Source organism: Suricata suricatta, chromosome 10 (assembly GCF_006229205.1).
Source record: "Suricata suricatta isolate VVHF042 chromosome 10, meerkat_22Aug2017_6uvM2_HiC, whole genome shotgun sequence".
NCBI classification, from domain to species: domain Eukaryota; kingdom Metazoa; phylum Chordata; class Mammalia; order Carnivora; family Herpestidae; genus Suricata; species Suricata suricatta.
The window spans coordinates 87,393,690-87,417,116 of NC_043709.1; the positions used below are offsets into that span (position 1 = coordinate 87,393,690).

The window sequence follows — 23,427 nt, forward strand, 5'->3', positions numbered from 1 at the left end:
AAGCCTCGTGGAAATGTTGGCTGGATACCTGCTCACAGAGTTCCCAGCAGCCTTCCCAGGTGAGTAAAGAAGGTCACTTCCTGGCAGGTGCAGGGACTTCAGCAGATGTTGGGGACCTTGGGAAGAGGAGTTTGCCCAATTTAACAGGTATTGCAGGCCTGTCTGATGGAAAGTGCTTGGCTTGGCTTCTGGCCCAGAGCGGCTACTGAGTTCAACCTGGAGATTCCTTATAAAAGGACCCAGCAAAGCAAGCCTTGTAAAGTCCTCATGAACAATCTGTATTCTTGCTGAGCTTACGTAAATAATTAGGTCAGGGTTGTTTAGGATGGACTTGTTCCACCAATGCATTAGTCTCGATTTGGCTATCTCTGATAATGGAGGTTTTTTAGAGAGAAAAACTATGTTTCAGCAATGCACTACTGTAAATGTTATTCTAGTTCTGAGTGTCTTTGGATATTTGTTGTTGGAGCTTAGGCTTGTTAGTCTGTGAGGATGATATTTAAAGATGGGGATCAGCCCCTATTAAAGTTTTCAGGTATCTCTCTGGAGTTAAGTAGGCCGACTCAGAAGAACCCTCAATCTGGTGAGGTGACCGAGATCCAGTCGATCGGCTTAAACTGACCCTCAAAGACTCTGACTCCTGAGATGAGATCTCCAGCCCTGCTCCAGCCACACCCCGGAAGCTGGTTGGTTTAGCACGCCAGAAGCTTGAGGAATCATCCGTCCAGTAAAATAAACTGTCCTGTCTCTTTGCCATCGGACTGGCAAATGTTGCCCCAGGAAGCTGGGGAAACAGCAAAAGTTCCTGATAGGATGTTCTGTTGGTATTAATTGCCTCTGATCTGGGCATGGGATTTTAACATAGCAAAAGGTAAGGGGAGACTATGCCTCTAACACCAGTCTCTAATGGGGGGGGTCTCAAGTGGTCGCTAGATGGCCCACCAATTTGGTTAAAAATTATCCTGACAAATGAGGAAACAAATTGGCTGTCCTTCTTACTTTTGTAAACCAGACAGCGCCAGATATTAGAAACCCTAAAAGAGACCCTTACCAAATTAACCATGGAGACTGGTGGAAATTGGCTAAACTCTCCTCCCCTTTATAGGGTAAAAATTCCCCTTACACCAAAGAGGACTATGCTAGGTTTTAGGGGAACAACATTACTTCTATGCCAATAGCTCAAGAATTGTACAGGATAGTCTAGCTGTGGTTTGCAACCACCAGAAGAGAAAAGAACAAGAAGCCAAAACCAAAATTGGTATACTTTTAACATTTGGCTCTTATATCATAAATAAGATCATAGCATTTGTCAAAGAGCAGGTAGATGCTATTCTGTTAATGGTCTTAAGAGCATGTAGCCTTAAACCAGAACAATGGTAACATAGCTGACCCAGGATTGGGTCAGTTACAAGACAAGAGGGGGGAATGTAAGGATTCAGATTTGACTCGGGTTTCCCCTCTGACCTTGAAGGCCAGCTAACACCATTAACATTTCTGGGGGCGGGCCTAAAGATGGAGGTTAAGACTAGTCACGCCCTACATGAAGGTCCTAGTCACGCCCTATGTGAGGGTTCTGGGCCCACTCTGTGATTGGTCAATACTCTAAATGTTGTGATTGGGTCCCGCCAAAAGTAACAAGTACTCTAGGCAATGTGAATGGTTAAGCCTGCTGTCAATAATATTGTATAATACTAATTGGATCACTGTACCTATGTCACAATTTCCTGTAACGCCCCCTTCCCAAACTCATAAAAGTCCTACCCAACCTTTGTTCGGGGCTCTCTGGCTCTCTCTGTTCCACCAGCTTGGAGTGAGCAGAGGCCCGGGTTCGAACCTGCAATAAACGACCCTTGCTTTTTGGCTTTGGAAGAAAAAAAAAAAAAAAAAAGGAAGTTGAAATTCTGAGAAAAGGACAACATGCATTGAGATTATTTGGAAATCAAATATGTAAAGTTTGATTCCTTTATTCTGAATAATTCCTTGAAATTTTTACTCTGAGGTTAAAATTATCTTAATATTTTTAATTAATTATTTTCACCTACACATTTTCCCTACCTATCAGTGCTAATCACCGCATCTTTATGTCCATTTGGGTAATTTTTTTTAAGTGTATGTTACATCATACGTGGGACTCGAGCTCAGAACCCTGGGATCAAGAGTCCCATGCTTTGCTGACTGAGCCAGCCAGGCGAACCCTCATTCAGGTCATTTTTACACATGAGATTCCAAAACCAAATTTTCCTTTTATTAGCTTGAAATGTAGAATATGCAAATGGTTGAGTTTTTTTATTTTATAATAGGTGGCCTAGAATTTAATCCTTGGCCTCCTTTCTTATCTCTACTTACTTTTTCCTAGCTGTAACTATTAGTGATTGGTTAAGTTGATGTGGACTTGATATTAAAAAAAAAAACACGAATATATATAGCATCAACTTCAGTCTTTTAACCAACAAATCAAAAGACTTTATTAATGTGCACACTAACCCTCCCCCATCACCAAAACTAAAGATTTATATAATAACAGTTCCCTAATTCCCTGAGAAGAGAGAAAAAGAGAATAAACTTGGAAGTAAGCATCTTCCTTGTATGATACATGCTCAACTGTAACTAACTGGAAGAAGAACTTAATTGTGTCACAGATCTTTGTTCAAATTACAAGAATACAATTTTTCTAAAGCACATTATTCAGCTGCTATTTAAGTAGTTTTACAAACTGATTTCTTCTACTTCTTCATATAGTTGATTATTAAAATGATTCGATGTTCAAAAAGAAAAAAATCACAGATCAATTTTAATAGTATATTATTTATACTCTCAAGGAATTGAATACTGAGGTTTCAAAGGAAAGAAGTTTCAAAAGAAGGAAGAAGGAAGACGTATTTAGAAATAATCTAAATGCGTGCTGAGTTATTTTCTGGAGATATTCATCATAAAACCATCAGAATTAACCAAGAAATGCTGAAGAAATGAAACTCATCAAAAATTTTTATTTCTATTTATTAAACTTCAAAAACATACAACATAGTATAAAAACAATAAAATTACTTCATGAATATTATTTCTCTTCTAAGAGTTAGGCTTTGAAACAGTCTCATGTAGTTTTAAGATAACAATTAAAAATGTACTTACCGGAAATTAAAGGTAATTCTGTAAGAAGAAAGAATATTCAGTTTGAATATTAGGATTCTGGATTCACCTCAGTACACTGATAGGTGAAAATGAATAGAGAAGAAATGTGGAATAATAATGCAGGTGGTATTTCAAATTAACTAAAGGTATATTAATTTAATACAGAACATGAATTAATCCTTGCTTTCTGAGGAAGAAATGATTTCATATCATGACTAATAAAATGATATGTACTATGATAATAATATACTTGCAGGGCATGGAATAAAATGTAAGTGGAAATCATCATTATTTTCCCTACAAGCCTTTACCTTTTCACAGGTTCTGTCTGTACCAGGGCAGCATCCAACATGGCTTTCATCCACAATTCCATTTCCTTTCCTGTATCAGTGCAGAAATAATACGTCCGCATGTTTGGATGGGCTGCCTGATTGAAAATGATAGAATCATTCAAAATAGATACATGGGGTCTGTAAAAGAAAAAGAAAGAAAGTTAAGTAGTTCCTACATAAATCATTACTATCAACTTTTCAAAGAAAGCAAGACTTGTCTTAACACAGTTACAAAAATGAGAGACTTAGGAAAATCAGAATTCAATCTTGCACCTCGTCCTGCCTCTTTGCTGCCCCTGTTCCAGGCACACTTCCTTAGCAATTTCCATTTACTAATTCATACCTCTCTATTCCACAATGCTCCATAAAAATAGAACTACCAAAGAAGCAAATCCACTTGTTATTTAAAGAAGAAAACATGCATTCAAAGAGATATAGGCACTCCCACTACAGCCTTATTTATAAATGCCAGAGATGGAAGCACCCTAAGCGTCCAGTGACAGATGAATGGATAAAGCAGATGTAGTAGACAGACAGACACACACACACTAGAATATAACTCAGCCATAAAAAAGAAAATGAAATCCTGTGACAATGAAATCATGGAGAGACCTGGAGGCTATTATGCCAAGTGTTACAAGTCTTACAGAGAAAGACAAATGTTATATGATTGCGTTTATACATAGGGCCTAAAAAACAAAACAAATGGACAAATGTAACAAAAAAGAAGGAGACTCAAGGATACAGGGAACGAACTTTTGGTTACCAGAGGCAGGAGGGATTAGAGGGTAGGTGAAATAGCTGAAGAGGATTAAGAGGTATCAAATTCCAGGTACAAAATTAAGAAGTCATGAGAATATAACATACAGCATAGGGATACAGTCAGTAATACTTGTAATAACTTTGTATGGTGACAGATGGTAACTAGTCTTATTATGGGGATCATTTCATAATACAAAAAATATCAAATCACTATGATGTACACCTTAAAGTATTGTATGTCGATTATATTTCAATTAAAAACAGATGTTCCAGAACAATCGGCAACAAAATTAATATAAATGTACATGTCCTAGCATTTTGCCTCTGTGTTAGCAATTCCTTTGGTCTTCAAAAGGTGCGGCAGTTAAGGCATTTTGTTTAATCCTTATAGACATCTACACACAAACATAAAAGGTTTACAAATGATTCAAAATGCGATTTCCCTTTAGCTTTTCATCTCAAGGTTCAGAGTTAAAATGTAAATGTTTGGGTTGATGAAGGCATATGTAACTGGTAAGTGGGTTTTTTTGTTAATGTTCATTTGTTTATTTTGAGTGGGAGAGAGGGAGAGTATGGCGGCGGGGGGAGTGGGGGTTGGCAGAAAGAGTGAGATGGAATCCCAAGCAGGCTCTGCACTGTCAGCACAGAGCCCAGTGCAGGGCTTGATCTGATGAACTGTGAGATCATGACTTGAGCTGAAATCAAGTCAGACGTTTAACCAACAGAGCTTCCCAGGTGCTCAGCTTTTTTTTGTTGTTGTTTATTTATTTATTTTGAGAGAGAGTATGAGTGAGTGGGGGAGGGGAAGAGTGAGAGAGACTCCTAAGCAGGATCCACTGTTAGTGCTCGCAGATTGATGCGGGGCTCAAATTCACCAACCATGAAATGACCTGAGCAGTAATCAAGAGTCGGATGCTTAACTGACTAAGCCACCCAGGCGCCCCCACGGATTTTTATTTTTATAGTGGTTCAATCTGCCTGTTTCTGAGATATGAAGCAAAGGTGTGTATCGGAATTGGTATCCAAAGTATGAGCACTGAGTGCTCAGCTTAATGTGAGGCTGACACGACAAAGAAGGACAGCAGCAGTAGCTATATCAAAGTAGAAAAAAAGGCTGAGGTAGAGAATCCTGTGGAGGAAACATTCTTAATTTCCACATAAAAATACCTGTGACACTTTCCTATCATGAACTGAAGAACAAAGAAAAAGAAACAGACTATTTCGGCATACAGTGAGGTAAAGGAAAGAGTACTAAGTATGTAGTTAGTCTGCTAAATATTAAAAGATGAGAGGAATAAATCTGGAGCCACACACTTCACTCCAAAATCTCGACTATCTGCTTCATTTAAAAAGAGCAAATTAGCTTCTTCAAAAATTTTTTCAGAAAGAATCAAGAAGAGGGAAATAAATTCAATGAACACAGTGATCCAAAAAACTACAACAAACAAATCTCACTAGATTGGTCAGAGATATAAAACTATCCACAGAAACTATTTACAAGAAACAGCTTAAAAGGTACATGTTGTTAAAATGATTAAAGCCACCACAAAGTGTCACTGCACTTCGTTAGTGGAGTGTTGGAGAAATGAGTGAAGACCCCTGTCCATATCTGTGATCAGTGGAAGGAAGACCAGGCCAGTGCTACGAAGATCCAGGTACAGCGATGATTCCTGTGCTAACAACCACATCCACGCCTGCCAGCTGTCAAATGGAAATATTTGTAGGTCATGACCAAGTCTGCTACCTCACGTTAAGTCCCACAATCGTCCAAGAAGTTTCTACTCACCACTTTGTTAACAAGCAGTAGGCTCAGTGTCCAAAGATGCTCATTAATTCAGAGGAAACAACATTGCAAAAAAGAGAATTTGCGAGAGAAATTACTATCCTTGTAACAGATAAAATAATTAATATCAAATCAAGTAATTATAGAGAAAATATACTTAACATGCATAGTCACTGTGATGGCTACTTTAACATTCTAATATATTTTTTAAGAGTCTAAGAACCCAGCAAAAAGTCCTACAAGGAGTAAAAATTCAAAAAGCACTTTTGCCAAATTGATGAGCAAATAAAAGAATTAAACTCATGATCAAGGAAGAGTATCTTATGGTTTTACACGTGAAAGTAACTTTATAAAGTTATTACTTTAAGTTACCAGAATCAACTTTGTTATAGCATCTTAAAGTATTTAGTTCTGCGTTTTTGGTTCACACTGTTAATAAAATTTATTGAAATTCCATGCCATTCTCTTCTTATCCACAGTGTTTGCTCAGACATTACCTTTTCATTGAGGCCATCCACCCACCCCCAACCAATATTAACTTTCCTGAGTACTCTTTAAAAGAGTGGATGGGAATTAAAAATGGAATAAATTTTATAATGCTGTAAACATTTTCACTGTTAAATGTTACCCTTATTTTTCCCCTTTCCCTTAAAACAAAATTTTTACATCAAACCCTTTAGAGTTCTTAATTTAAGACTGACTTAAAAAATAAGTGACCTCTCAAATTTTAGTCATAATAGTGAAGCAAAAAATGCAACATAATTTTTGAAAAACAAAAACAAAAAAAACAAATTACCATTAAAGTGGCCTTTTAGTTGCAAACCAGCATATCAGAAGCAGATGGCTATTATTAGTCAGAGGAGGTGGGCTCAGGTCTGCTTGGATTTAATAACTGTTTTAATGTCTTAACTTCACTATTATCTCAAATGTACCTATGTTCACGATGTACCAGACCCAAGAACATCTTTGCAAAGAGTCTCTAAGATCATAAATATACATATATTATGTTAAAAAAACAGCTGTTATCTCTTATAGTACACTTCCCCCAGACTTATTATTGAAACATTTCAAACATATAGTAACCTTTAAAGAATAGTACAGTGACTACCAGGACACCTACCACTCTACTTACCAATTATTAGCATTTTCATATATCTGCTTTATCTAGAAGCATTCTGAAGTATAAAGACACTTGGCCCTTGGATATTTGAGAATATGCCTCTTAATTAAAAGGGACATTCCTCCTACTCAACCCTAAGACTATTCACTAACATTTTAAATATAAAAATGACTATCACTAACATTATCTTTTTGCAATAATACATGGGTTGATATCCATTTTTAAAAATCAGAGCAAGATTCAAATACAGAATCAAAAAAGTATGACTATTTCCTTACCTTAAAAGCATATTTGCGGTTAATGTGATCCTCGGAGGTAAGCATGGCTATCTGAAAACTAGGTAATAGTATGCTTCCCAGGATGCCCTCTTCCTTCTCATCTAAGACATAATTGAACACGTGATTAGAATTTTAAATGTTCTCATGGAGCAGAGTAACTTATCTCAGAATTTATTGGCCAAATCAAAAGGTTCTTACACACAAATGAACTGTATTCATGTGCTGTTTAGATAGTTCTTTATAAGGTGTTAAAGGAAACATTAAATAGCGGAAGCATATATACTTCTTCACCTTCAATAATCTTCCCTATCCTAAGAAATTAGAAATGAGTCTCGCACATCAGAAAAATGTCAATTAGACATAAAAACAGCATACATTTGTTTAGTATATACGCCATATTCTACAAAACCCTTTGATATGTGATTCGTTGAAAATATATTAGCACATAAGTAATGACACGGAAGTTTTACAAAATAATTCACCCACATTTTTGGTAGAATTTAAATGTCCAATCATTGGAAGCAACGTCAAATGCACAGCTGACTTGCTCACTCTTTAGTGTGGCTTAAATGTGTCACTATAAAGCCTTCTTTGCACTATTTTTAGCTGCTTTCCATCCTAACCCATCCCAGAGCCCTCTTTTTCTGTGACTTCACCACCCCCCTCCCAATACTTATGACACACTGTGTTTTATTACTTATTTATCAACTCTCTCCTCACTAGAATATCAACTCCAGGAAGTCATTTAGAATGACAGGAGGAGATACTAAAATTTTTTGAATAAATGAACACATATGTAAATACGTATTTTGAACTATGCTGTAAAAATTTTATGATTTTTAAAACATATAACCGTGGTTAGCTTTTACCAGTCATTCTGGTACACCACAAACATATGGAAATAAATTACAAGCCTACAAGGCAAGCACATAAAATATACCCAGGAAATAACAAAACATTCATCTTGGCACAGTATAGATTCACATTATTAGCTTGCTGCTTGGGGGCAGAGATGTTTATAAAACTTGAAATATATATATAGTTCATTGTTAGGAACCCATAAGGCAAGTTAATAAAGCTGTGCATTAGGCTGATGAACTCAGCAATGAAAAAACCAGAGATGAGAAATAATTCTTTTTATTATGCTTGTCATGTTTTTTTATTACCCTTAAATTAACAAGGAATTTTATTTATTTCCCCCTCATTTCTGAAATACACGTGAAACTTCTGCAAGAAAGAAAGTTGCTGAGATTATTTCTGTAGCTTTTTTCATAATGCAACAATTCTGCTCTTACAATACTGTGCTCATTCATGTGATATAATGAACACAATATAAGAAAGAATGAACACAAGAGCAGATTTAGTGTAAAAGGTTAAAAAAAAAAAGAGGTAGACACCAGTCATGAATTACAGAGAATATGACAGTTTAAAAGAATGAGTCACATTCCAATTTTAAATCCATTTTTGTTCGTATAAAGCATGTAATCAGAGAAAGCTCATGAAGGTGTCTTTATTAAAAAATCATCTTTATCAAATAATAAATTCTCTTATGTTGCATTACTGGAAACTGTGATTTTTCCTAAAGTTATTTCAGAATATGCACAGGCACTGAAGCGCTGGGCGGCTTGACTGGGTCATCATGAACTGTTTCCCAGATGGCACCAGGCAGTTATGAGGGCCTGGCAAGTTATCAACACAGGGTGTCTTGGCTTCCTAAGCTACAAATCTGAGGATCACAGGAGTAACCACAAAGGACTGTTGTGAGGGTTAAATGAGCTAACAGACATGAAGCACTCAATAATGCACTCACCCCATTTGAAGAGTTCAATAAATACTGCCCTTATCATGTTACTGCATATATGAAAATCTTGATCTTCTGTCAAATGACTGTCCTAAGAGTACTTTACATGTTCCTAATCATGGCACTCTTCTGATTGGTCCTGTCAAGCCTGACCTACTGTGTTTTACCCAGAGGGCTTCATATACTGGCAAGCAAAGAGTGGGTACTGAGTGATATTTGTAGAATGAATGAACTCTCTGGGGAGGTTCAGCTGGGCCTTTATAGACTGGATAGCAGCCTAACTTTGTCTCATTTTAGTTCCTTCCCTTCTTGCCACAGGTAATGTCCCTTTTCTGGTCCCAAGAACACTCTCCAAAAAGCCTCTTGCACATTAATCTCCATCACAGAGCTTATTGCTTGGGGAATACAACCTTGGACTGGAACCATAAGAATCTCAACACTGACTGGATTTGAGTAATGTTTTATTTTATTTTATTTATTTTTAACATTTACTCATTTTTTTTTGAGAGACAGTATGAGTGGTGGAGGGACAGAGAGAGAGACAGAATCTGAAGCAGGCTCCAGGCTCTGAGCTGAAGGGCTCAAACTCACGAACAGTGAGATCGAGCTGAACCGAAGTCAGATACTTAATTGACTGAGCTACTCAGGTGCCCCTATTTATTTATTTTTAAATCTTTATTTATTTTTCAGGGAGAGAGAACGAGAGAGAGCAAGTGATTGAGCAGGGGAGAAACAGAGAGAAACATACAGAATCTGAAGCAGGCTCCTGGCTCTGAGGTGCCAGCACAGAGCCCGATGCAGGGCTTAAAACCATGGACCACAAGGTCATGACCTGAGCCGAAGTTGGACGCTTAGACTGAGCCACCCAGGTGCCCCTCAAGTAACATTTTAGAGTCCTCACTTCTACTTCAGCTTTAAAAACATTTGAACTAAAGACAAAATATACATATAATTACAACTGGGTATGTAACTTATAGACTAGAATATTATTACTAATTATCATTACCTAGAATAATTCAATACTTTGTTAACTGGTCTCATGGCTTCTCATTCAAGTGCTAGGGTGATTTTTCTAAAATGTACATTTGATTCTATTATTATTTTCACATTTAAGGTAAGAATTAAAACTCATTAGGATGGCAAACAGAAGGCTTTTGTGCCTTGAAACACTTGTTAGCCTTTGCTCCTGCCATGTCCTTAGGCATAACCTTCATTTCAACACAAGCCTCATGTGTCATTTTACAAGAATGCCATGCTCACTCATGTTTGAACATGCTAAAAGTTCATCCATCTGTCCCAATTCTTTCCTTGTACTCCTGGTCAACACTCATTCAACATAACTGGACACGATGACATTCTTTCTTAGACACCTTTAGATAATCTGTGAGTTCCATGAAGAGATGAGTTTATATTGTTCATTACTGTGTCCTACTACCTAATAATATATCTGGTGCATCAAAAGTGCTCACTGCTAACTATCACCTTAGTCTAAGCCATCATCACTTCTACCTAGTAATTCCTTTCTTCTTCACAATCCATTCTCTGATATCAGATTGAGTAAGCTTCCCACACTGAAGGTCAAAGCATAGCACTCTTACAATGAAAAACATTCAATTCTTTCCTAATGGCATTTAGAAACTGAAATTTCCTAGAAATGCACTGAACTGAAATTCTACTAGGATCTGACATTGGTGCAATCTCCCTCCCTCCTGCTGGCCTTCCAGCTAGGGAAACTGGTTTCCTTGGGCTCCTTGGATGTTCCACTTTCCTACCTTCTTCAAGCCTTTGCAATCTCACTACCCCTGCCTTCAATACCCTGCTCACTCTGGCTCTTCCTTATTATTTAGAGCTTGCTATCTAAAATGTCTGCTGTGAGAACGAATCCAGAGAAATTTTTCATCCATGTCTATCTTTCATACAATGACCTTATTTTCCTAAAAGCATTTGTCATGATACTGTTTATTTATTTGAATTTACTGTCTCCTTGACTTTTCTAGAATGTAAGCTTCATGAGAACTTTCTTTTACTGTTTTGACAGCACCTGCTCAATAAATATTTGTTGAATGAATTAAGTCCCAAGATGAGTCCTGTCAACAGAATGACTATAAAATAGAGAAATCTAACTGCTCTGTCATAATATGCCTGATACTTTGCAAAGAACACTGGGAACTTGAGCTTCCATCTGGTACTGGCTGCTAACCTATTGTAAAAAATAGTAAATCGCTTATTTTCTGTCTTACTCTCCATATCTGTGAAATGTAGACTGATTTGTCAAAAAATTCTGACAGTGCACTGTGTATATCAGTATACCAGACACTTAGAAGGATATAGAAGAAATGAATGGGGATGCTGTGTTCAGCACATAAGAGATCTATGAAAGGAAAAATCTTGTGGTTAAGAGAAGTGATCCTGGCTATGACACGTGCCAGTTGTGAGACCTCAGGCAAACAGTATGACCTCTCTGCCCTTTGGGTTTCTCTTGTGTGAAAAGGCATAAGATTTCCCACCGTGGGAGGGATGAAATAGGTTATCTATGCTAGATGCTCAGCCTACATGCTCAGCATATAGTAAGTGCTCAAAAAAAATTGCAAGGTATTATGACCATCTCACTAAAATCTGGTCATTTCTATTTCAAATCTGACATTTCCTATTGATAAAAGAGTAGAAGTGTATAATATCATAATACGCATTTCCAACCATCTGAAGAGCAGAAGTGACTTAAATGATTTCTTTCCTTTTTATATTTTTTTCTTTTTTACATCATTTCTGTCTAGGGAACCATACTAAAATTAACAAGTGTATCGAATGTTAAATGCATACAGTTAATAATAATATGCAATCTCATATTCAACATGGCTTCTGAAGTCAACATTTACATTTTAAAAATCAGATTAAAAGTTTTTCTCTTTTAATAAAAGTAACGTTAAGTAACAACAGCAAATTACAAGGAACTCAGTGTTCCTTTTGTTGTAAATTAACATAAAAGAATTTTGTATGAGAAGTGGTAATAAACATTTTCTTATTCTCATTTAAAGCTCTAAAATCACTACAAATAAACTGAAAAGAGGGAAGTACAAACTATAAGTTGAGAAATAATATTTAAGTTACATATAATTCTTGACTTTCTGAAAGAGTGGGAAAGCCTTTAAGGAAAATTATAGAGTAAGGCTGGCACTACAACTAAAGATAATACCACAATTGCTGCCTGACCAACATCTCTGTGACAAAATGAAATTTTATAGGTTTGGTTAATTCTGACTCAGCAGTCCTTCTTGACCACAGTTTGCAGTGAGGGAAAAACAGATGAAAATAATTCTAGTAATTTCTAATTTTGAAGGTTGATATGCATTATACTGCTTCAATAGATGACCACAGAATTCTGTCACATTCTTGTTTGTGTAATCACAAAGCAAATTGTAAAATTGTTGATCAGTTCTAAAATCCTATTTTGTCTTGTGATATACTTATCCAGAAAAGTTATAAATTATTCAACATGCTTTGGCAATCTAATTCCTTATGAATGTTTCCAAATAGACTTTAAAGTAGGAAAGATAAAGCTAATGTCCAGGTTCATGATTTTATATTACAGTTGAAGCAAATTTCTATGGAGAGCTCAGCCTATATAAACTTTTCATGGTTGGGCACCAAATGTGTGGTATCTAACTGATCCACATAGCACATGAGGAGACACTTCTCTGGACTTTGTGCTAAAATTGTATTCATCAACAACTTAATAAAAAGAAAACATATTTAGAAAAAGGGTTTATGTCATCCATATAGGAGAAATGAAGACTATAACACCATGCTAAGATAACACCTTTATTTCCTTTCCACCAACACTAGCAGATGGGTGTGTATCCTTTCCACAACTTTCTCCAAGTTTCAGGGAGTCTGTCATTGTTTTAAAAAAAAAAGGTGGGATGGGTAGGATCATAATAATGTCATATTTTTTGTACTTAAAAAAACTGTCAATTCAGTAGAGTAGTCTTTAATACTCTATAGACATTTGCCGGGGAGAAGCGAGTGTTCAATGATTCAGTAGCTGGATCTAACAAAGCTGACACATAAAAAAATCTTATCAGACTAATGACTTTTATCTACTAACTAATGAATTCGAGGTTATTATTACAGAGTGAAGACGCATACACTATTTACATAAAACAAATCAGGTTAACACAACCAAACTACAGAAATTGGACCAAACTCAGACTAATGTGCATGAAGCGCTATATTGTCTTCAGTCATACCTCAATCACTCAGTATGATACATCGATGAAGAAAAGGTGTCCTCGATATTGTTTGTTGATAATAAAACAGCCTAAAGATTGTATTTTTTCTTTAAAAAAAGTATCCACGACTTAACATGAAACAACACACGGAGACAGTTTACAGTGAACTCACCTCTATAATAAAAGAGGCAAAGGTCAGAGAGCACGAACCAGCGTTTCTTCCACAGCTTCATGCCTGTGCTGTCCTGTATTAAATCAGCATGTTAAAGGATTGTTTTCATTTAAGAAAATTCAAATTCAAACCATGTAATCAAATTCATTTCTGATTTATTTTAAATAAGCTTTTATTTATTTATTAAAATTTTTTCTTTAAATGTTTGAGAAAGAGACAGAGGGTGAGCAGGGCGAGACACAGAATCTGAGACAGGCTCCAGGCTCTGAGCTGTCAGCACGAAGTCTGATGTTTAACTGACTGAGCCACCAAAGGTGCCCCGAAAATAAGCTTTTAAAACAAGATGTAGAAACCTAATCACAAAGCAAAAATAAGAAGGTAGTTTTTTTAGGGACTTGTATCACCTTAAGATATTCCCAAGTATACAGGTCTCTGAAGAGTAATACCATCATGTAAAAAATACTGTTGAAGCAATTTGATTTAGCATCGTATTTGTAAGCTATCTGAATTACCTTTTTGTAACACACATGTCTGCTAACATGAGGATAATGTAACTGTGTAGCATTGTGCGCTTTCTGGTAGACCAGATTTAATAAATATGTTAATCTCCGACATGAAGAAAAATATGTGATTTGAAATTATCCCAAAGGTAATGTGATTTTAAATGATTGTGAATAAAAGAAAGTTAGCATACAAATACATTTCATAAACACTTTTTTCTTCTTACATATACAGTTGGGGTTTTGCTCACCCTGCAAAAAAGAATGCTTCTTTGGCAGCTTTTATTCAGTGAATAAAAATACCAAGCTCAAACAAAATTACAGTTACCTCCCTACTGCAATAAAGCAAAACTGCAAGAGTAAATGAAACACACACACACACACAGCGGCAAAAAAGAGGTCACTTTTTTAACACTCTTAATTTATTTTTTGTTGTAACCATCTAAAAGTGACTTTAGAACTAAATAAATTATACAGATAAAATCTTAAAAGACTTGTCCTTAAAACTGACAGCTACATCAATGAACTAAAAAAAAATTTGTAATGGTATATGGTATTTTCAATGTCCTAATAATATTCTTTAATACAAATAATTTAGAAGTTTAGACTTCAATTTATTTTTTTATTTTAGAGAGACGAAGTATGCGTGCACACAAGTGTGAGCATGGGAGGGGGTAGAGAGAGCGAGAGAGAGAGAGAGAGAGAGAGAATCTTAAGCAGGCTCCATGCTCTGAGGCATGATCCCATGAAGCTGGGATGATGACCTGAGCCAAGATCAAGAGTCAGACATTCAACGAAGCCAACCAGGAGCTCCCAAAAGTTTAGACTTTTAAGTTTAGACTTACTCTCCAAATAAACACTCAGTTTAAGTCACACAGCTATTACAAAATAAACACTCACGGAGAGAAACTGATTGTTAACACTTCCGCAATACAATTAATCCAGGGATCAAGAAATAAGAACAAGTATCATCATAAAGAAATTCTGTATTGTCTAGTAGGCTCAATATTACACTGAGCTATCTGACCATAATTTGGACTTATCAGAAAGACTAGTTAAAGAAATCTCTCAGCATGGGTAAGTTTAAATGCCATATGGTTAAAATAGAGATGATTTTTTAAAAATGTTTATTTTGAGAGTGAGAGGGATAGAGGGAGGGAGGAGAGAGGGAGAGGGAGAAGGGCAGAGGGGGAGGGACAGGGAGAGGGAGAGCGCAGAGGCTTATGTGGGGTTCGACCTCATGAATCATGAGATCGCGGCCTGAGACAAAATCAAGAGTTGGATGCTCAAACGACTGAGCCACCCAGGTGTCCCTAGGTGTTGTTTTTTTCAGTAGATGATTTTTAAATAAAAATTAAAAGTTGGCATTCAAGGTACATATTTAATCAAATTAGCAAGACACTGGGAAAACTAATTTGCCTGAATGACTAGGAATTCTTGGGATTTTAACATGGCCCTCTCTTGATAATACATTTAGTTGCCACCACAACTTTCAGATGGAACAATGTCTAATGAATGTATCATGTGTATACATGTATAATCAGAGAGAGAATAAAGATAGATAAAGGTCTTGAATGCTGAATATACCATCTCAGTTATCTGGTGGTCAGTTAACTTGGAAATCCAGCTGCAAACCAGAAAGTAAAAAAGAAAACCACCTATAAGCAGTGAAAAGAGATGTCATGAAGTCCAATTACATGCATCCTTACTAATTCCTGAAGTAATGGCAAGGTTCCAAAAAAGCTTAGTTATCAGGTTTCTTCAAACGATAAACAATATACACCTCAACTTATCAGTGTCTTAGAGTAAGCCATACTTAAGCAAACGAACAAGAAAAGAACAAGAAGAAAAAAAGAAAAAAAAGAGAAAAAAGGAAAAAGAAAAAAATGCACTTAAGAGAGTAGTCTTGAGAGCCTAAAAGCAAAAACCTGAGAAAATTAGAAAAATCTCAATTATGATCAGATTTCTATATAAATTAAAGCAGGGAAGTATATAATTGTACATTTCTCTAATGATTTTTTAAATCAATAGAAAAATGGCCAATACCTCTGTTATATTTTTTCCTCATTTAAACAAATATTTCTTCCTGGATAATTGTAGCATAGTATTGCTAACATTTTCATACAGCATATATTTAATTTCAAATCTAGAAATACCTATAACAAACACATGATCTGTATTCTAAGTAACATCCATTATTTTTTCTCCCTTTACTGTTCTCATAACATTCTTTAGTGGAAATAAAAAGAATCTGGATGACTAATTCTATGGTTCCTTCTCCATTTTATATAATTGACCTAGGTACATTCAGCTGAAAAGGTCTTCTGATTCCATCTTTCTTTCATATTAAACAGAACACAAAAAAATACCTGCTTATAAAGCCAACCTCGCCTGACCACAGGTGCATTAGGATTCCTTTTAATTGAATTTGATCTCTTTCCAAAATTGTGAACTTTTTTTGAGGACCGTGAAGTCTAAAGAGAAAAAAGAAAAACAGAAAAGATGTTAATAATGCCTATGTATTTCTATTTCTTTTTCATAATTTTATCTCTTCAGATTTCTCTGAAACATGCAGGACTTAAATATTTTCAGATGAATTACAGCAATTCTGTTTTTGAGGATATACTTGTTTCCAGTGTAAGAATTCTGCACAAAGAATTTTTCCCCAGGTATTACAAAAAATCACAAGTTTTACAATCTGTCCTTTAAAATTGGGATATGCAATTTTTAAAAAGGCACAATGTGTGGCACTATTTTGTCCTAGTGCTATAAAAACTGAACAAACCTTGGATAAAAATGAACAAATCTTTAAGAATAAATGAAATGTAGAACTTTTTTGCTTTTTGTCTGATTTAATAATGTTGTTTCAATTACAGAAAGTTAACAGTGTCAAGTGTCAAGAGAAATACTCGGGTATAAAATATAAAACATACCACATCAAGTGAACACAAGACTAGAAGGATCTGCTTAACGTCACGTGCTGTTTTCTCCTTTATGGGCAACTCTGAACTTGAATGATACCAGACAGATGGTGTTTACTGTATTTTTAAAAGTATACATAAGGAGATACAGTCTTTTGAAATACTGCATGTTCAGTAAGAAGATTTATTTTGGAAGGAATGGTAGTGGTAATGAACAAACAAAAACAAAGAAGCTGAATTTGAGTTCTCTATAAAGGCAAGTAATATCAAATTATCTCTAATTTTTTAATCTCTCTAGGACCTAGCATATTTCATTAGAAATATGTATAAAACTCAAATGGCACAAAAAGATACACTGGGACAGGTCGTCTCCTTCCTTCCTACCCTTGGGCTCTAGCACCCAAACAACCCCGTAAGGCAACCAATGTCAACTGGGTGTAGACGTGCCCTTACTCATCTAAGACAACTGTTTCCATAGGTATGGAATATCTTTTTTTCCTCAAACGATGACATATATAATACCTACTCTTCCGTTCCACTATTTCTTGGAGATTACTAGATAAAGACGATGCCTATTTACCCACATTGTTGTCAGTGTACTGGGCTTTTGAAAACTTTTTAACCTTTGCAAACTAGATATATGAAAAATGGTGTCCTTTATTGTTTTAATTAGCATTTTTGCTAATTAAAGTTTGAACATCGTTTCTTCATATATTTAATAGTAAAATTCCAATTTCTTGGACGGAATTTTATATAATTTGCCCATTTAAAAAGTAGGCTGTAGGCCTTTTCCTTACTGGTTCATAAAAGTTCTCTAATTATAAAGGAATTATTCTGAATATATGAATTGCAGATATTATGTATGCATGATAATTATCTATGGTTCAATAGCTCCTATTTTCTACTTTGATTTCTGGGTTTTATATCATATTTAGAAAGCCTATCTGTATTCTGTGTTTGTTTTTTAAAAATCTTCCATTATTCTCTGTAGTGCTTTTATAGTTTTGTTTTTAACATTTCAACACCTGACCCATCTGGAAAATTTTCAGTGTAAAGATTCCAACTTTCTTTCCAGATAATGACTTGCTGGCCCTTAATCTACATATCATTTCTCCAGATTTTGATTAAAATATATTAATGAAGCATGATAATGCTCAGTCATCTTACTAGCATTTTATGTTGTACAAGAGTTAGAAAATATTTACATTATTTAGTAATTTATATTAACTTGTAATACTCTACAAAATTTCATTTTAAAAACATTAACGCAAAAACAAAAATGTTACAACAGGCCTTTAAAATAGATAATTGCCTATTATTCATGTCTTTATAATAACCATAATTTACTATAACTGTTCTATTATAAGATACATTATTTTTAATAAAGATTATTATTTTATTATTGCTTGATTTTCTTGCTATCCATTAATTTACGAACTGAGAAGCAATTTTAAGGCAAACTATTTAGATTTAGTAGCATATTTTCCAAGAGTTTGGTAAACTTTTCATATTAAAATTCTAAATTTAAAATATCAACACTGTAGTTTAAAGTATAAGAAACAATACCCAAAGTGGCTTGCTCAGAGGGGCATAAAAAAAAGACTTAATCTCAGGGTCGTGAGTTCTAGCCCCATGTGGGGAGTGGAGATTACTTAATAAATAAAAGCAGTAACTACTTATTTTTATAGACAAAAAGTCTGGAACCCTAGATTAAACAATTAACATTTTTCTTTGTGACTATAAAGAAAAGTCACCCTCCTCTATTTCCATATGACTATGGCACATTTTATATAATAGATTCTAAATATGTCACAATTATCAAGCACACTGGCAGAGAATTTCCCTTTGACAGTATAGGATTCTACATTTCTTTTTAAAAAGTTTGCTCAATCTATGCATATGTAACAGTCAGAAAATGGGATTTCTATGCCATTATAACCTTCATCTTTAAAACTTCAGATGATTCAATACATTGCCATTTTCTCACATAAACATCTATTATATTTGTAAAATTATTCAAAATTGAGCTCTATAATATTTTTTAAAACTCATTAAATTATTAAAATATACTCTAGTTTTATATTCCACGTCACTGCTTAAGTCAATTAACTCAAATGTAATTAGGTTCATGTAATAATAAAAATGAAATAATTCTATAATTCTAAGTCCATTAAAAGTAATAATAATAGATGCTACTAATTATACCAGATATCAGTAATGAACAGTAAGCAAAATAACTTACTCTGCCCACAGGGCTCATCGGATGCACCGCATAATCTGAAGTCATATTATAGTTAGAAGCTTCATTTATCATGCTTATAGGTCGTTCTTTCTTTTCTTCCGATGTCATGGTTGCAACGGTCCTGAAAATATGTCAGAACGCTAAAACTTGCTGTGTATGTTACAATACAGTTTCCCTAGAGATTACAGGGCTGGTGTCCCACTTTTTCAAAAAAAACTGGATACCAGTTAGAGCTTAATAAGCTCTAGAGTCAGAGCTTAATATTAATAAATATTTTAAATATAATTAGCACTTCTCCTAAGCACAGCATAGTTCAAATCATGTTTATTTTAATGAGCATATTATAGATAGGCTACTTGGTCATCTAACTGGAAAATTGAAACTTCAGTTATTAGATGGGCTATTCTATTATTGAAAACAATAATAATATCAAGAGCTATTTTTTGTAAACAGATTTATAGCACATAAAATATTTTCACATATATCTCATTTGATGCTTACAATAATCCTAAGAAATCATAATTTCCACTATCTCTGATTTAAGGATGAGAAAACTGAGCTCAAATTAGTTTAATAATAACTAATTATAGTTTCTCTCAACTTAAATTCTGGACTCTTGAGCTTACTATCTGTGTTGTACTAACAGCTTCTGAGATTACATTCTTCATCAAAGAAAGTTTTAAGTTATGTCCCTATAGCATCTACAGTAAATAGATGGTTTTCTGTTCTACCTGACAGCAAATTTCCAGATAAGAAACTGTTAAATCATAATGTATTAAAATATGGATAGGAGCAGGGGTGCCTGGGTGGCTCAGCTGGTTAAGTGTCCTAGTCTTAACTCTTGATTTCGGCTCAGGTCATGATAGTGTGGAGCCTGCTTGGGATTCTGTTTCTCTCCTCTCTCTGCCCCTCTTCTTGGTCACATTCTCTCTCAAAATTAATGAACTTAAAAAAAGAATATATATACATATATGGACAACAGCAATCTTAATGCTAATGCCATTTAAAATGAAGGCATTCCATGAAATTCTTTACTTACTGTTCATTCACTACAAAAATACAATTGTCCTGTGATGGCTGTCCTGTGACTGGATGTTTACAGGTTACTTTTCTTTCATTATGGCTAAAAGAAAAGAGAAAAAGAGAAAATGCATGAACTTCTATCATCACAAATGTTCTTCTAATATTCTGGTAGCAAAATAGTCATTTATTTATTATAACATTAGTGAATAAAAGGGATGAAATTCAAACCCTAGGTGATGAAATTTCCAAATACACCCTTTCTAGTACCTACCTACCATGTGCACATGTATGTGAATGCACTACGGTTTTACCATATAACTATATGCACCTCCCACCTCCCAACCCTGACCTCAATTCTTTCTTCTATTTTATTAAAAAAATTAAGTTGATTTGGCTCCATGATCACTGCATTTTACATCTGATAAGTGGGACACAAAAAATAAGTCTGAGTATCTACCTACTACCATTATTTTGTATCCTTATTTAGGCTCATCATAGAGAAGTAATACCAAATTCATATATAGTACTAATGAGTATTATTAAAAAAATAGTACCATAGGAAGGGCAATATTTTATGGTGTCTTTGTTTAACTAAAGAATCTTTATATAAATAATGTAATGGAATTGATATTTGTGATACTTGAAGAAACTATGTAATAAATGGAATCTGAAAGAGAAAACAAAAACCTTAGATGTACAAACAACAAAAGAAAGAAAGAAAAATCTACTGTTATGTTTGCTGAAAAAAACTGTTTTGAATTAAGGATGGCTGTTTCTTGGATCCTAAAGACCTTTGCCTAAGAAACACTATTCTTTTTAGGCGGACTGATAAGATTAGGTCTCCTGTTGTCTTCTTAAAATGAGAAGGAAAAAAATTCCCAAACTATTTATCTAAACAAAAAATACTGGATGGCAAAAAAAAAAAAAAGGTGTAATATATACTGATAAATAACACACATTATCATTTGTAAATTAATTTTCCCCTTTGGGTCACATACTATAAGGCAAGATCTATAAGGAAGATCTATCATTTACTTTCCTTACACAGAAAAATTTCAAGATGCTTAACTGAATATTGCTTTGTTAATCTTAAAAGATTATTAAGTGTGCTCTATATTTTGGGAAGTCTATAATCATAAGCCACAAACTTTCTGGCACACTTTGGATATTTAAATTCCTTTTCCATATCCTAACTTTTATTAATATTATAATGGTAATGTGGTATTTGAAACTTTATCCATTAAATAAAACTAAAACCACCAAAAAAAAGTTATAGATACATATGGACTATTGTGGGGGTAGAATGATTGATGGAACATACTGTACTTCTATTATTCCTTTAGATAACTGGTCTAATAAGCACACAGGACTGCTAAATTATCAGCTTTTTGTGGTGGTTTTTTTTTTTATACAATAGAGAGATTACGATTCGGTAGGTTTCAATATTTATTTGGAGTGATGTTTTCACTACATAAGAAGTATGTGAGTGGGGCGCCCTGTCGTAGCTCAGTCGGCTCAGGTCATGATCTCGCAGTTACGAGTTCAAGCCCCATGTCAGGCTCTGTGCTGACAGCTCAGAGCCGGGAGCCTGCTTCAGATTCTGTGTCTCCCTCTCTCTCTCTGACCCTCCCCCACTCATGCTCTGTCTCTCTCAAAAATAAACAAACAGTAAAAAAAAATTTTTTTAAGTATGTGAGTGAGTTCAATGGTAGAAACCTAAGGTCTCATGTAGGATTGCACTTTATGTAATAAGCAGTAAACTGGTAACAGAATAACTAAGAAAGTATAGCCTCTGCAGGTAAGTGGAAAATTCTGAAGTACCCAGATGTGATGAACACCATGAATATGTCGAGGTATATAAACTGTGATGTTTAACAGAATAAAATAAGTGTGGAGGAAAAGGGCAGGAGTAAAGTAATCAAGGTTAGGGATTAGGACACCTTAATGATGAAAAAATGGAGGATAGCATCTTTTGTTTTCTTAAAGCCTCTCTTTGGAAGCATTAGAAGAAAAATATACAAATCCTTTCCATTAAAATCCAATATTGCAAAAAGAAAGCAATGAAACCCCTAAATTGCATTATTTCCTTAGGCTGTGTCATCTTGCCTAGGATGAATACAGTAGACTCCAATCCGAAAACTCTGGAAGCTCTAAATTGGAACAACATGGCTCTGCAGTAGTTATCTGACTAAGAGACTACTCTGACATCCTGACCATTGAATGGATTTGGGTACCCATCAGATAAAGGCATAAAGGAATGGGGATACCTAAATAATGGATGGTGAAAAAAGAGTACACTCGTTTTCCTAAAAGTGGATGCTATTTTGAATGAAATTGATGTTTTTATTATCCAAGTACTTTTCAGAGCACAAGGTCTTAAACAGTAAAACTAAATAAAAACCTTACTGTTCTAGCTTAAAAGACCAGTGACTAAAACCAATACGAAATACAAATATATTTATGTTCTTTTATTTCTTCAAACTATCCAATGTATTTTTTTAAATTTAATGTTGATATTATATAAGCATAAAATTCCTAAAAAATTTACAAGGACATTCTAACATAAAAGTCTTTTACAGGCATATTTTAGAGGTACTGCAGGTTTCATTCCAGATCGCTGAAATAAGGTGAATTTCACAATAAAGTGAGAAATGAATTTCCTAGTTTCCAAGTGTGTATAAAAGTTATGTTTACACTATTAAGTGTACAATACCATTATGTCTAAAAAATGTACATATCTTAATTTAAAATGCTTTACTGCTAAAAATGCTATCTATCATCTAAGCTTTTAGTGAGTCACAGTCACCATAACAAGTGAACAATGAAAAAGTTGGAAATAAATGCAAGAATTACCAAAATGTGATAGAGATGTAAAGTGGACAATTGCTGTTAGAAAAACAGTGCCAACAGACCAACAAAAGCATGGTTTCCACAAACCTTCATTTGTGGAAACCACACTATCTGCCTAGTGTAATACAGAAATGCAATAAAATGATATGACCATAATATTTTTAAAGGAAAGATATAAGCTTTCTCACTACATAAGCATAACTGTAACATAAAAATAAGGAAGTCCTCTCAACTATTGGGACCTCATCAAATTAAAAAGCTTCTGCACAGAGAAGTCAACAATTA

At 34.7% G+C, this 23,427-nt stretch overlaps 1 protein-coding gene across 4 annotated transcripts in view; it reads right to left on the reverse strand.

Moving 5' to 3' along the window:
* The window catches only part of PLEKHA5 (pleckstrin homology domain containing A5), a 238,695-nt gene that overhangs the window by 78,159 nt on the left and 137,109 nt on the right, over nucleotides 1–23,427 (reverse strand). For 2 of the 4 annotated variants that reach the window (XM_029955015.1, XM_029955014.1), the window contains exons 4-9: nucleotides 20,309–20,392; nucleotides 19,270–19,390; nucleotides 16,476–16,580; nucleotides 13,607–13,679; nucleotides 7,405–7,505; nucleotides 3,441–3,556 (exon numbers count right to left, since the gene is read on the reverse strand). In XM_029955015.1, coding sequence (XP_029810875.1) covers nucleotides 3,441–3,556; nucleotides 7,405–7,505; nucleotides 13,607–13,679; nucleotides 16,476–16,580; nucleotides 19,270–19,390; nucleotides 20,309–20,392 — 600 coding nt within the window. Of the gene's footprint in view, nucleotides 1–3,129; nucleotides 3,148–3,440; nucleotides 3,557–7,404; nucleotides 7,506–13,606; nucleotides 13,680–15,673; nucleotides 15,734–16,475; nucleotides 16,581–19,269; nucleotides 19,391–20,308; nucleotides 20,393–23,427 lie in introns of those variants that run through there. The other 2 variants (XM_029955013.1, XM_029955016.1) reach the window with 2 other exon arrangements.